Source organism: Cornus florida, unplaced genomic scaffold (assembly GCF_030987335.1).
Source record: "Cornus florida cultivar Cherokee Brave unplaced genomic scaffold, ASM3098733v1 CherokeeBrave_3.0.0_Hap2_Chr06, whole genome shotgun sequence".
Taxonomy (NCBI): domain Eukaryota; kingdom Viridiplantae; phylum Streptophyta; class Magnoliopsida; order Cornales; family Cornaceae; genus Cornus; species Cornus florida.
Window position 1 is genome coordinate 22,865,132 of NW_026775576.1, and position 15,183 is coordinate 22,880,314.

The following is a 15,183-nucleotide window of genomic DNA, read 5'->3' on the forward strand; positions in this document are numbered from 1 at the left end:
GTCCAAAGGGAGGGTACAAAAATGTGAGTTTCACCATGCACAATGGTTGTGGAATAAATATAGTTAATCAGGGGTGAATAAGTTAAACTTGCTCTTTTAGTTGATTTTTGCCCTAATTTAATTTTACTCAAATAAAACTAATTTCATAAGCTCACAATGCAAAAATAAAAAATGCAAGTAAAGTAAAAGTGGGGTTAAACGAGTGACAGGCTGTTTTTTTTTAGCGAGTAAATCTTAATCGGTAAAAGTCATCCAATCGCAAAAAAAAATATTGGAGACTATATACTATCACGCGATCACAATCGAAAAGATTTACTATAGTTGAAGTAAAGTACATTGGACTTTAATTTAGGCTCAGATCCCTTCACTCTATCAAGAACCCAATTTGTTGAATATTTTTGGCTTTGTGACTCCCTAGTTCAAGCACTCTTAACTTTAGGCTTACTACATTAATCCCTGTAAAAAGATTGCTAGTAGGTCAACGAATACTCCACGAATGCTTTGACTCTTCAAAGTGAGATATCTTCCTCATTTTCTTCAAACACGGATTGTTGAAATTGAAATAACAAATCTATTTCGACTTTACGACTCCCTCATCCAAACGCTCGACTTTAGGCTTACTCCGTTAATTCCTGTAAAAAGATTGCTGGTAGGTTAACGAACACTCCACAAATGCTTTGACCCCTCCAAAATGTGATCTCTTCCTCCTTTTTTTCAAACACAGATTGTTGAAATTGAAGAAACAAATCTGTTTTGATGGCTGGTAGCAATGGATTTTCGATGAGAACCAACTATGATCAACAAAAAAAAACACATCCTAAATCACTTGTGTGTAATATAGTATGTGTATTCTCAATGTGAAAAATAAACAATCTCTGAAAATTTCTCAAATTAGCTCTCTTGGTTTTGAAAACTCTATCACAATTCGAGTCATCGTAAATTAGCCCTCTAGATTTTGAAACTCTATGACAATTCGAATCATCGTGAATTTGAGATCGTAAGATATATTTATAGATATTTCCAAATTATGGATGGATTTGTCTTTTTAAACTGTAAGTTACGAGGGAAATCACAAAGTGACATATGTGCACATTATATGATACATCGTGTAATTTAGTGATGTGTTAAACTGCCTTTTTGTTCAAAATGTGGTATGTTTGATGCAATGGAAATAGATGCACCAGTTGGTTAACCACTTAACCACCTAGCTAAAGGCAGCATATTCCACACACCCTCATATATGTACACCCTTCAGAGCCACTTATGCAACTGTTGAATTATATATATATATATATATATATATATGTATACCCTCTATAAAATTTGATCCCACGCAACAATCTTGAAAAAATGGTTAGAATAAAATTATCTTCTTGAAACCCCAAGTCATATTATGGTCTTTTGGGAGACAAATAAAGCACGTTCTTGTTTGAAAAATTTTAGGAGTGGCAATTCGTGTTCGTGGGGCATAATCCTATCGTGTCGATGTAAGGGTATTATACTAAATAAGTAAATCCAAACCCAACACATTTAATAATCGTGTCAAGAACCGTCAACGCTAACCCAACTCGTTTATTAAATAGGTAAACGTGTTAATCCGTTTAATGACCTGTTTATCAAAACGAGACATTTAATATTTAATTAAATAGTAAATAATAGAAAAAAATTATCATAATTAACTCAAATATTCAAAATAAGAAGAAAAATCATAAGGTATAAACAAGATTTATATTGAAATGACTTACCTATCAATAATAATTGGGTTTAAGTAGGTAACATATTACATAAGTTATATCTACGATTATAACCAGGGGTGGCTCGAGCCTTAGGCGAGTTAGGCGGCCGCCTAAGGCCCCAGCCAATAAAAAAGGCCTCAAAATATTATAGTTACCTAGTATATGATATATTGTAATTGTTTCCTTATTGAACACTAATTCTAAATTATTTATCTCCTAAAATAAGTCTTCTTCTTTTTCTTTTTTTTTTTTTTTTTTTTTTTTTTTTTTTTTGTTTTCTCACTTCTCATCATCATTAATACCTTTCATTAAACTTTAACCAACAAAGAAATTATTTATCTCCTAAAATATCTCATTCTTTTTTTTATTTATCTCCTAAAATATCTCATTAATATTTTATTTCTTTGTCTATCTTATACACGTTTTTTTTTTTTACACAAGCGCTATATATATTTAATATTTTTTTCAATAAATTGCACCATAATAAATATTTAGCCGTTGTATGGAGAAGTAAAGAAACTTTTCACATTCTCTTTTTCTAGATTTTTATTTTATATATTTAATAATTAATATATTGCATATTATGATATGAAAAGGCCCTCAAAAAGTAAGAATGATGATTTTTAATTAATTATTATTTAATAATTAATATATTACATATAATGATATGAAAAGGTCACTTTTACTTTTCGCCTAAGGCCCAATTTATAACGAGCCGCTGCTGATTATAACATATTGAGTTAAATGGGTTATAAACGAATTATACGGGTAAGATTCACAATCATTTTTACCGGTTCTTAAACCTCCCTCTCAATTATTCTCCTCCTCAATATAACAATATTCTAAAACCAAGCATCACTTAAAGTTAACTGATTATCACCTTGATCTTCCATCTCATGGTCCAAACAATCACTCAAAATATTAACAAAAATCCTACTTGCTGCATAAGTCAACTCGATCCGCAACCTTTTTCAGACAGTTAACCAAGGATTCGAAACTTCATCGCATGAATTGGGACCGTGAGGCCCTTTGGTTAGGAATATGAAGCCCTGGGGATGGTGAACCGACTGGTGGTCGAAGGGTTTTGATCTGGATATAGCACCTGCTGATCTGATTCTGTTCTTCCAACGTAAAAATGGCAGGTGTTCATAGAAAATGAACAAACCATTTTGTCAACCATCTCTCCTCATCGTAGTTTCTGGACTTGTGTTCATGTCTTCCCATGCTGGATGCTTGGAAGCAGTGCTTCAGTTTTGTCAATAATTGTGCAGAACACAAATAGGCAGAATCCGACAGAGCGACCAACTTGGAATATGAAGGTGACATTCATGGGGGAATTGTGTGACACTGAAAATCAAAGATGAATAACAAAATGGCCACGGCCAGAGTGATTCATATTGTCCAAGAAAAGTGAAGTCTTTCAAGCACAGAAGGATTCTATTTAGTGCGGCGGTGCTTTATGATGCACTTAGAATGCGACCAACTTGGAATATGAAGGTGACATTCATGGGGGAATTGTGTGACACTACGAAAATCAAAGATGAATAACAAAATGGCCACGGCCAGAGTGATTCATATTGTCCAAGAAAAGTGAAGTCTTTCAAGCACAGAAGGATTCTATTTAGTGCACAGAAGGATTCTATTTAGTGCGCCGGTGCTTTATGGTGCACTTAGAATGCGACCAACTTGGAATATGAAGGTGACATTCATGGGGGAATTGTGTGACACTACGAAAATCAAAGATGAATAACAAAATGGCCACGGCCAGAGTGATTCATATTGTCCAAGAAAAGTGAAGTCTTCCAAACACAGAAGGATTCTATTTAGTGCGCCGGTGCTTTATGGTGCACTTAGAATGGCGGGGATCGTCCCACCAGCACGCCGTGTCCCTTTCAAGAACTCAACTCACCAAGAGATCAAGGTTTACGAGAGAGATCCAACTTTAGCTCTATCAAGGACACATAAAAGGTCTCAACAGTTTAGAATCTACAGAAGCAGATAGAGGGACATTTTGTTAACACATCCTAATCCAAAAGGAAATTAGGGAAAAAAGAGGAGCAAAAAACCAAAGTGAGATCTAACTCTGTAATAGAAGAATGAATGCATCTGAGAAACATAGTAATTCCAGCCACTGGTGATAAGGAAGTGAACATAATAAGAAGATGAACAGAATGCACAAAATTAGACTCTCATGCTAATCACCTCTTAAGTTGCTTAAACAGCATTGCAATATTAATGATATTGCTGAGCCTAAAATTGAGATTACATGCCGCAGATGATCTAACCTATTAATTGGTTCACCGATAGCTAATGAAAGGCAACATAATCATATCTTTCATTTGAAAATTGGGCCAACACACAGACACACATACGTGCACACATGTAACAAATGATTCATTCTGGCTACCAAACTCTCATAACGTGAGCACTAGTGTTTTTTATAAACCTAGAATCTTCATATATATTCTGGTTTAACATTCTCATTACATTTTTGTCCAAAATACTGAACTACTGATATACAAACTAGGAAATGGAACTTAGAAGGGATTGACATTCGTCCTATTTTTTCTTTTCTTTTTTTGATTAGTAAAGATGTAATAGAAAGCGTTCAAACAGGAACGCATCCCACAAAAGCTACACATGGCCTAACATGGCCCCAAAACTCTCGAGTCCAAAAAATCATCCGTCTCCCCCATAGATTTACAATTTCTCCCAAGAACCCAACAAAAAAAGAGAGCTAAGAATAGAGAACTGCAGCATCCCAATAGAAGACTCTGATCCCTCAAAAGATCTCCTATTACGTTCAAGCCACAAGCACGACCAAAAACACAAGAGCACTGCCCTCCATATCTTACTTACCAACTATATTGACTCTGTAAATGCACTCAAGTACATCTTCAACAGCAAAACCACATTGATCTCCTGGTTGAACGTTGTTTGCTTTGCGAAATCCTTTCCACCCGCTTGCCAGAACTTTGACACCATATTTCTCATGGTAGAGAACTGGCCACAATCTTGAAACTGGATCTCGAAGGAGTACAAGCTTCCTGTCCATTCTTGTCCTACCCTTGAATGAAATTGATGGCAAGTTTGTTGGCAACTCCTGCAGAGTATTAAAGGGATGTGAAAAAAGATTAAATACAATAGCAAAGGATATATGATTGCATCAAGTAGAAGGTAGAAAGTATCCCGAAAATGTGCTCACTGGTGCACCAGTGAGATAAATACATGGACTACAACCAGTCATTAAGCGTAAACATCCAGAAGTGGAAATGAAGGAACACGGCTAGATGATTACAGTCATTCAACTGCAATTTCTAGGGTAGGTCATCAACATTCCCAATTGTTACCAACAGGCCAGTGGCCTAACGGTACCAGACCCCGAGTTCGGGCCTCAATGGAGGCATGTGTGTGTGAGTACCAACTAAGGAAAAAAAAAAATCCATTCCCAACTGTTCAGGAAACAAGACCATAGAAAGGATTGGAGTGGTCCCACCAAGAAAGCGTTTGGTTCTGAATCAAAACTAAATCAACTTTTCTTCCCTCATAAATCATTATTGGTATTATAACCGTTTACAGAAAAGTAGGAAAATGAATATATTTTAAAACTATGCACCAAGCAAGGATTTATTTACATATAAAGAAATTGAAAGAATCCTCAAAATCTGGTTCCCAGTAAATTCAATGTTTCCAACACAATTTTGGGTACTTGATAGCCATGATTTGAATTCATTCTCGAGTAGATATCGACATCAAGTTTTTTTTTTTTTTTTTTTTTTTTTTTTTTTTTTTTTTTTTACATTCTTAATGTTATTATGGGTAGTTTAGTGTCTCGAGAAACAATTTTTTTGGGGATCCAACACCACATTTTTTTTTTTTTTTCCTTTTCTACGTTCCTAATCCTCGCTTTACTTACATACGTACATATATTATTTATTTATTAATCTAAAAACGTTAGAAGAGCCAGTTAAGAATTTAGTTCGTTGAAGAGATTAGACATATTAGATGTGGAAAGAGAGTAATAAAGGATGCTGATGTGGCAAAAGACAGAATAAATAGGATTACACAAAAATTGTCTTTTGAACAATGTTAATAGTTGGCCTTTTAAACTGTTTAATTATCCAATTTACCCCTTTTTTTTACTCTTATATTTTAGTTTATAATTATATATGGGAGAGGATATATGATGTTATATTTAGAAGGTATAGGTATTTGGTTCCTTTAAATTGTAATTCATCTCATCTTAACAGAGTAAAACGGATGTATTATTATTATTATCATTATTTTTAGTTATTTATTTACTTATTTTTTGCAGAACTTCTGTGACCAAATATCATTGGAGGAGTTTTTTCATCATTTAGCTCGATCCAAAGCCATAACTTCAAATAATACATATACTCACAGAGTAGTTATTGGCCTTCCCTGGACAAGGCCAAATCATCTTAATCAGTTTTCTCGTTTCACTCCAATTAGTACTACTTCAAACATCTAATGTGTTCACTTTTTATTTTTTATCTTACCACACCTTTGTCTCAACTTTAGTATTTATGCAACACATTTTATGAATATGGAATTTTTTGGTCACAAAAAATTCGGTCCAATAGAGTTTGTATAGCAATTGTTTTATAAATTTTTTAGAGGTATATGCCGATCACACAAGATGCCAGAAGCACTCCTCCATTTCATCCATCTAGCTTTATCCTATAAGTAACATCATCTTCAATTTTTCTGTGTGTCTAGTTGAGCCTAGGTGAAACAATTTTGTTTTTTGGTACCTCTTTATTCCTGAGACTACATCCCTAATTTTATTTCTAGTTTTACTATTGTTGTGTTCCATGTAGTCAGTTTTAGTCTTGCATATCTCAAACCCTCTTGATTCTAGAACTTCTTTCCAAAGCTGCAATTTATCACTTTTCCCTTTTCTAATTCCTTAAATCAAAACGATGTCATCATCTTGAATCTGTTTTGTTGGTTCATTCATAACTAAGGCAAACAGCTATGAGCTTAATGTCATCCTTGATGTAAACCTATAATAATGGGGAATGTTGTTGTTTCTCCTTTAACTGTTCTAATTATGGTCGTTGTCTCATCATACCTGTTCTTTAGAACATCAATATATCTATTACAAACTTATTTCTTATTGAAAATACATCATATTATGTCTCTAAGAACCCCATTGAAGGCTATACGATTTTCATTCAACAGCTTCTCAAATTAGGTTTTTGACAATTCTTTAATGTATCATATTTCACTAAACCTTTAGATCCTCAATCTTGATGCACTTAATAATGTTACAATCTCTATCTATCCTCTCCCTCAGCAAGTTTGTATATTTTCTTCCTGTTGTCCTTTATACCTAGTGTTTAATCAAATATCATCTTATCTCACAACTCTTTTAACCTATATCTATGCATGTCTAAATTTTGCGAAAGTTTTTCCATTTCTAGTTTTTTTCCAAAATTTAAAATGCTCGCCTTTTGTTTTATGATGGTTGGATATTCTCATTCCATCATCAGATTTCCTTATAATGGCCTCTTCCAATCAATTTTATAGGGATCTCCTTTCGTATTCTTTAAATACTTTCAGCCATCTTATTCAACAATGATTTTTTTTCCTAAATTTATTCAACAATGATTTAGTTTCACATTCTAAATCCCATGTCATTTCTTTTAAAACACTATTCTTAAATAGTTCTACCTTATTCCCTATCAAATTCCACCATGCGGTTCTTGGATTTATAATTCCCTTCTCTTCATTGATATTCCTTTAATACACGTGTAAGACTATCAACCTATGTAGTGATGTTAAACTCTCGCCTAAAGTGATATTACAATCTTTGCATGTATGTCTATCTATTTTTCTACTTTGAAAAGAATCAATCTAAACTCATATTTTATCCACCTTTTCACTTATCAAAAAAAATAAATAAATAAATTATCCACCTTTAGAGGTTTTAAGTGTTCATTTTGCTACCATGGATTATATGCAACCCCAAAATCTTATATAACCTCTCCAGCGTTGATCTTTCCTTAAAATCCATGTCAACTACGTGTTATTTCATAGACTCCAAGATCCTTTCCCACATGACCAATAAAGTCTTCTCTAATAAATGATTTCTCTCCTTCAAGTATTTTATGAATTTATTCATCTATATCTTCCCAAAATTGTGATTTAATAAATAATTAAAAAAAAAAATTGTGCTTTAGTATGTTTTACGAATATCATCCTATTCCCTTTTTTAATTATTCTAACAAAATTTTCTTTTAAATTCTTATCCAAAACTATCCCTAAATAAAGTTTATATAATGTATTTTCAATGCTCTAGCTTTCACTCATACCTACTTAGTCTTTTGCAAACAAGCTATATTAAATTTCTTCTAGTCGTAGTGTCTACTAACTTCATCCCTTTACCTGTCAATGTTCCTGTATTCCAAGTTTTCAATCTAAGCCGACAATCTTAGAATAACTTCTTTACTCATGATGGTTCAAGAAAATACAGGTAATTAACATACTAGGATGGAAATAAACCAGATTATTCCTCACAAATAAAATAAAAACGGGAACAACTTAACTCAAAGATAACAATTATTACCAAATCATATAATTAAATAAAATAAAAAAAGCATAAAGGCAAAAACAACCAACAGAACAAGTTAATGAGTAACATACAAGAAATGATTGACTATCTCCCACCACCGAACTGATGGCATCCAGTGAGGAAACATCAGTTGAATCAACAGGTTCATTTTTCACCACTTTGTAGCCTTTATAATTATCACTTTGACCGCGCTCATTGCTCATCTTTGGCTCCTTCCCTGTATTTCATTCATGTATTTGATACTGAGATGAAAAACTGCAAGGTATGTGCATATTTGTGTGCTAAACGAAATAAAAGAAGTAAAAGCAAAATAATACCATGTCTTGTCTCCTCATGAGTGCCCATTTCTCTCTCTTTTTTAACCACTTGCATCCTTTTGCCTGTTTAATATAGCCATTAATTTGTATTTATTGGATAATGATCAAGTACAATATTTATGAAATAAAAGATGAAGCTTTTGTAACAATAGAATCCCGCTCCAACAAACCACTATGCAAATTGGAAATAGGGAAGGAACACAAACCAAACTGGCAATTTTGCATTGCAATAGAGACTGGAAGGTTATGGAACTCTGAATATCCAGTAATTTTCTGCAGGACATTCGGACTACTTTCCATGAGGGAAGTACATTCCTTCTGAGACACTCCATCAGTGCCTGCTGATGGTTCAGCATTTTTAATGTGAGGAAAAATAATAATATAATGATGATATAGGAAATGATAAAACAAAACATATATATATATAGGACTTCTAACTTCACACAAATAATTAATAAAATAACTAACTTGACTGTGCGTCTCTCTTTCTCTTAGCTTTCTGGCATTTTTTTATAACACTATTCGACATCTCAGCATGGCTTTTTCCATTTCTTGCAGCTTCCGCAGCAGATGTGCCAAGGAGATGCCCAGAGCTATTTCCACTGCCAGAATCTTTTCGAGACATGAATATTATTTTATCCATTCTCATAGAATCATCATTTTTTGCATTTGTTGCAAAGTGAGATGTTTCAGAAGGTGCTGCCCAACTCCCAACTGCTACAGCAGCCAGACCATTATCAACTGACACTGCTTCAGCCGCCAGACCACTATCAACTAACACTGCTTTAGCAGCCGGACCATTATCAACTAACAATGTTTCAGCCTGAGGTCTCAGCACTGTGTCAGCGTGATGTGACCTTTCATCCTCAACTAGAACTTTCTTAGTGTCATCTGCACCGGAACTGCTCATTGGCCTTCCAAAGTTGGACAATTCATATAAAGAACTTCTGCCTACTCTTTGCTTCATTCTTGGATCTCTATCAAAAGTTAAAGTATTTTCCATGACCATTGGTACTTTTTCTACACCAATCATATGACATTGGCTTTCAGTTATTTCAATGTCTGGCTGAGATACAACAGAAGTACTGGAAACCTCTCTGTTCATTGAACCTTTATCAACTGTATAGCATGGTCCATCTTTGGCAATAGAATCACTATTTGTCCTCATTATTTTCTTACGTCCACGGCTCTTTTCAGCTAGTTTGTGGCACCCACTTTTCCCATAGATTTGAACAACAAAATGGGATCCCTTGATGTAATTGAATACCAAGAAATCTCCTGATTCCAGATTATGGCCCAATGAGAAAGCATGCCATCCCTGTTCAAATGCAATGGAACCACCACTATTGGATACTTTTACACTCCACCGCAGCCCCATTGAATCCTCAAGATAAGTTTTCTCGCCAACCAAAGCTGACACAGTTCGAGCAAATTTTGGAGGCAAGAACTGCAAAAGAACGGCACAATTTAGAAAAGTTTTATGGATAGTAAGGAAAAATCTCCAGAACTTTAAATGCTTGTACGCATACCAAAGCCATTAAGGTCCTTTCCATTGCAAAAACATAGAAGTGACAGCATCCATCTCATATTGATTCAGTTCATTCAAATCTAGGATATTTATTCAGGGAAAAAAAAAAAATCTAGGATATTGTTCAACTCTGATTCACCAATTTTTCTATTTTTAATACATTCACAGAATCAGACATTCAGACTCAACTACATCTTGAACAACTCCATAATTAGAGCTAAAATTACTCTGTTTTACACTATCATTATCTAAGTAATATTGAAAAATCTCAACATGACCTTTCAAAAAAAAAAAAAAACAAGAAAGGGAAGAAAACTCTGGACATGATCAAAATTATGAACTGGGATTCAAAAATCAGAACTGGGTCAGACTCAACTTGAAGATTCAATTGGGCAGCGGTAGATATTAAAAGTATCCAATATTAGTGGCTCCATTGCGTTTCGATGGAATGCTCTCTCATTGGACCATGATCTGGAAGTTGGAGATTTCTTACTATTCAGTTACATCACGGGATCCCATTTTGTTGTTCAAATCTATGGAAAAAGTGTGTGTCATAAACTAGGTTTCTCTGAAAAGAGCCGTGGATGAAAGAAAAGAATGAGGACAAACAGCAATTCTATTGCCAAAGATGGACCATGTTATACAGTTGATAGAGGGTTCAATGAACAGAGAGTATTCCAGTACCTTCAGTTGTATCTCAGTCAGAGATTGAAATAACTGAAAGCCAATGTCATATGATTGATGTAGAAAAAGTACCAATGGTCATGAAAAATACTTTAGCTTTTGGTAGAGATCCAAGAATCAAGCGAAGAGAAGGCATAAGCTCTTTATATGAATTGTCCAACTTTGAAAGGCCGGTGAGCAATTTTGGTGCAGATGTCACTAAGAAAGTTCTAGTTAAAGATGAAAGGTCACATGTTGATACAGTGCTGAGATCTCTGGCTGAAGCAGTGTTAGTTGATAATGGTCCGGCGGCTGAAGAAATGTTAGTTGATAATGGTCCAATGCCTGAGGAAAGAGAAAATGGAGAGAGGAAGAAGAGAGAGGAGAGAGTGGTGGCAATGGCGGGAGGAGGTGGAAATCCTTGGGGGCAGAGTACGAACAGAAAACCCTAAGTGCTGCTTTTATAAGTGTCGACAAAGTTGCCATTTCACAAGCTAAGGTATTTTGCCATTTTTATTGTTAAAATATTCCAGGTATAAAGGTAAAATCACTCAAAAAAAAAAAAAAAACTTGACATCAGTAAGCCACTATCAGTTAGAGGGGGTCATTGCAAGATATTTCAAAATTTTCAGCTGTGTGTAATTAGGAAAGGTCATTGTATTTAATCCAAAAAATAAATTAAAAGTCAATGCAGTTACCTTCTCAGATGAACAAGTCCTTAGTTGGGACTGGAATAAAACTCGGTGTCAAACAAAGGTAGTAACATCTTTACAAATTGCACCTTCACAAACTGAATGGCATTCATTTGATTTCCACCATTTCTTTTGGCTTGTGTAATGTGATTTTGGTAATAATTAGTAATTAATTATTCATAAACCGTAACCTGGAAATTCTTCTACTATCACAGTACAGTAAAGAACCTCCCAGAGAGTTCACAAGACCCATCTCAGTATTATGAAAATACAAAAAGAAAACACAGCATATACATCACGAAGAATCTCAGAGAAAGAAAGTTCAAGCAAGTTGACAACTGTTTCTTCCCCCTCCCTCGTCCTCAACTATTTCCTGTTTCAATAATATATTCAAAACTTGTATAAAAAAAGATTGAAAAATATATTTAATTTCTACTAGCAATATAGATACATTACCAAGTTAGATTCTATTTAGTAATTCAAAGTGTTCAACACAATATGCTTTAGTTAAGGGCAAGAACCATCTAGCAGTTAATAATATCTCGACACAACAAAATAACGTCATATATCCAGCACAACCAGTTTGTTACAGAAAAAACCAAAGTTGCTTCTTGTGCCAGAAAATTTCCAAGCATACAACGTGTAAGAATATATGGCACCAATTCAAACTTGTCCAACTGCAATTGATGATACAACCAATTGACATAATATGATGCAGTAAAACCAGTTGAGGTCTCAATCTTACAGCAAGATTGTTCACCGCAGCAAAGATTTTAGCATACAACAAACCAAGCCAAATAATGATCAAATCCATTATTGATTTGTATGCGCAAATAAGCATGTGCAATAAACAAAACCCCTATTGCGGTACCATCTTTCCTAAAAAAAATAACAATTATGAAAGGGAGTGCCACCATTTAACACACTTTTCCTTGAAAAAAAAAAAATAAGACACAGAAGAAAATTTTCTATTTCATGCAGCCATAAAAAAAATTCAATTATTTAACATTGAAAGGCATTAGATTATGGATCAAATAGAAAAATAAAACACATCAATACCAAAGGTCAAAAGTTAACAAACGTGTACTTTGTGATATAAACTTAACCAGCAAAAAGAAATTTTAAAAATGAGCCTGTGAAAGAAGGGTAAGATCAAACAAATAGAGGATAATATAGAGAAAGAAGAAATATGTGGATAGATGTGTAATAAGTAAGGGAAAAAAAAAAAAAAAAGAGAAGCAACATTAAAATCATATAAAGCAACATATTAAATCAACTAAAAGAGAAAAAAAAACAGGAGATATGTAGTTATACCAGAACTTTTGAAAAATCATCGCCGATCATGACTTTAAAAAATGAGGTAATGGTGGCTGATGAGTCTTTCTTCTTCCCATGAATCAATTGACAATTCTGGGTGCACTCTGCGCATGCTTCTACATTGCAACCCATCTTGTCTTCTTGTCTGCTAAAACCTGCTCTGCTGCAAACCCTTGCAAGTAAATATATATTTGTGTGAAACAAAATTGATGAAAAGGGAAAGGAAGGCAAAGAAAGAAGATCTAACTTAAACAAGTATAACAATACCTACTGCATTAAATATATGGCATAGATGGGTCAGCTATTTCTCAACAAGTGCAATAAAGTGCCTCCCATTATTCTCTTTTGGCTGTTGTGAAGTTGTTTCGGAATGAGCTCCCCTCTTGATGGTTCTTTCAATGATATTTGCTTATTTAAAATTTAAAATAAAATAAAAAGTGCCTCCCATTACCACTCCAACAACACCACCAAGTTCTTAACAACACAGGGATATTATTAAAAAAAATTATATGGTCCCCCAAAATTGCTGTTTTTTTAAAAAAATATAAAATAAAAACTCTGATTTTATCTTTGTTTTCATTCTTACTCTTCTTCTTGAATAATTTTTTTTATTCTATTCAAAAAAGTTACATTCCCTTTATTCAATCAAACTCTTTTTTTTTTCCCTTCAAAGTTCTCTAATTTTTTTTCTTCACTATGTGCAACAAATTAGTTACCAAACATGTTTTTGTTTCAGAATAAATCACACCAAAAAAAAAAAAAAATTTACTGTTTCTACCTCATATGAAATAGAAAATGCGAAATAGAACTTGTCGCCAAAAGGACCCTTTTTTTTTTTTTTTTGATAAGTAAAAGTATTGGTAAGTTGTTGCCAAAAGGACCCTTAATATCTGTATTTTATGTTTTCGATTTTTTTATAACAATTGTTTTTCGAATTATTAAATAATATATAAAATTTGATTACTGCACTATCACCACACTTCTATTTTTTGGCTTGTTGTCTTGCTGCACTGGTCAGCTGGAAAAAAATAAATAAATAATAACAATAATAATAATGATTATTTTATCCTGTCTAATATGGTGCCCCTGAAACTAATTCCTAGTTGCATCCCTGTTCATCCACCCATTTTGGTGATTTATTAGTAATTCAAATCCCCTTTGACCTTTAGTGCATATTGTGCTTGTGCATGCTACCCTAAAACATATATATATAATCTCTTGAAAGCTTGTTTATGAACCCATCATAACAAAAGGCAAATTGGTTCACTTGGAAAAATCTTTCGCAATTGTCAAAGTACCTCTTTTTTATTCAAGAATAACTATTATTCAAGTATACATTAATACACGTGTAAACCACATTAATACAACGTCCTAGGTTTGATTCTCGCGAGGCCCAAAAACACTAGGGCTTAAATTGATGTGTGGTTTGGGGGTGATTGTACATATTCGGAGTCTGCAAACCATCTAAAGTGGATAGAGGGTGGATTTATTATCCGTTACCAAAATAAAATAAAATAATACATGCGCAAGAACTCGAAATCAACAATACAAAAAGTATTATCATTCAAGATTACAGGCACAATGCCGCATGAACATCTATGATCCCAAACAAGGTCCCTAGAACCCTAATTAGGGAGGTTTAAAGATTACTTTGATAAAAAGCAAATGCATAATACACACATCAAATTTATATATATATATATACACACACACAAACACATGTATATATAGGAAGAAAAAGGAAGAGTTGAATGATCGAGAAAAGAGCTCACTTTTGACGATTAAGTACTGAGAACTTTTGCAAGCCTTTAGTGGACATTAGATCAAGCCTTCTCTGTGTGTACTGTGTGTGTACGTATCGGTTTTTTTTCTCTTCGTTGGCTAGCTCTCTCTCTCTCTCCTGTGGTGGATAGGCAATCAAAGTTGGGTGTCCTCTGTTTCTTTCTCTCTAGAGAAAATCTCTCTCTATCTTGCTACCGAAGCAGTCTTTTCCGTCATCAGACCTGGAGTCTCGATGTAGTCGAAGTACGTACCATCCAAGAACACCTTTTTAGATTTGGTGATTCTTTGCAAATCTACTTATACGACGTCGTTTCAATTGGTATATAATGAAGCCCAGCTGTGGGACCCACCACAACTGGTGGACCAAATGACAATGAAGCAAATTTGTGCCGAGTCACTCTGCTTCCCCATCTCTCTTTTTTAAAAAAAGATATGTTTTATTCAAATCTTTAAAACTTAAATATGCATCAAATAAACATTCATCAACATAAGAACAGTGGCGGTCTTCTCCTAGTGGCAAAAGGTCGGACTTAAGTGTCCGTATGTTATA

The 15,183-nt window shown here is 34.0% G+C and overlaps 1 protein-coding gene across 4 annotated transcripts; it reads right to left on the reverse strand.

Annotated features, from left to right (window-relative positions):
- Window positions 1-4,108: 4,108 nt before the first annotated feature.
- On the reverse strand, window positions 4,109-14,886 carry LOC132311187 (B3 domain-containing protein Os02g0598200-like). Of its 4 annotated transcripts, none has more exons than XM_059808979.1 (7): window positions 14,624-14,886; window positions 12,849-13,014; window positions 9,120-10,098; window positions 8,858-8,992; window positions 8,652-8,714; window positions 8,406-8,551; window positions 4,109-4,839 (listed from the first exon to the last, which is right to left on the reverse strand). In XM_059808979.1, exons 1-7 carry the CDS (start codon window positions 14,668-14,670, stop codon window positions 4,588-4,590), a joined length of 1,788 nt encoding a protein of 595 aa, XP_059664962.1. In that variant the 5' UTR covers window positions 14,671-14,886; the 3' UTR covers window positions 4,109-4,587. The 4 variants fall into 4 exon arrangements, with proteins under 4 accessions (XP_059664962.1, XP_059664961.1, XP_059664963.1 ...); XM_059808978.1 differs by having other exon boundaries at window positions 8,858-8,989; window positions 12,849-13,023; XM_059808980.1 differs by having other exon boundaries at window positions 4,110-4,839; window positions 12,849-13,011.
- Window positions 14,887-15,183: the final 297 nt, after the last annotated feature.

What these genes read in the sequence shown, in the direction of transcription:
- LOC132311187 (XM_059808977.1), bottom strand. Translation starts at nt 14,670, where the DNA reads ATGTCCACTAAAGGCTTGCAAAAGTTCTCAGTACTTAATCGTCAAAA. An exon ending in TCAGTACTTAATCGTCAAAA is followed by an intron (nt 13,024 to 14,623) that starts GTGAGCTCTTTT and finishes TTTACTTGCAAG; the next exon opens with GGTTTGCAGCAGAGCAGGTT. An exon ending in TCATGAGGAGACAAGACATG is followed by an intron (nt 8,552 to 8,651) that starts GTATTATTTTGC and finishes AATGAAATACAG; the next exon opens with GGAAGGAGCCAAAGATGAGC.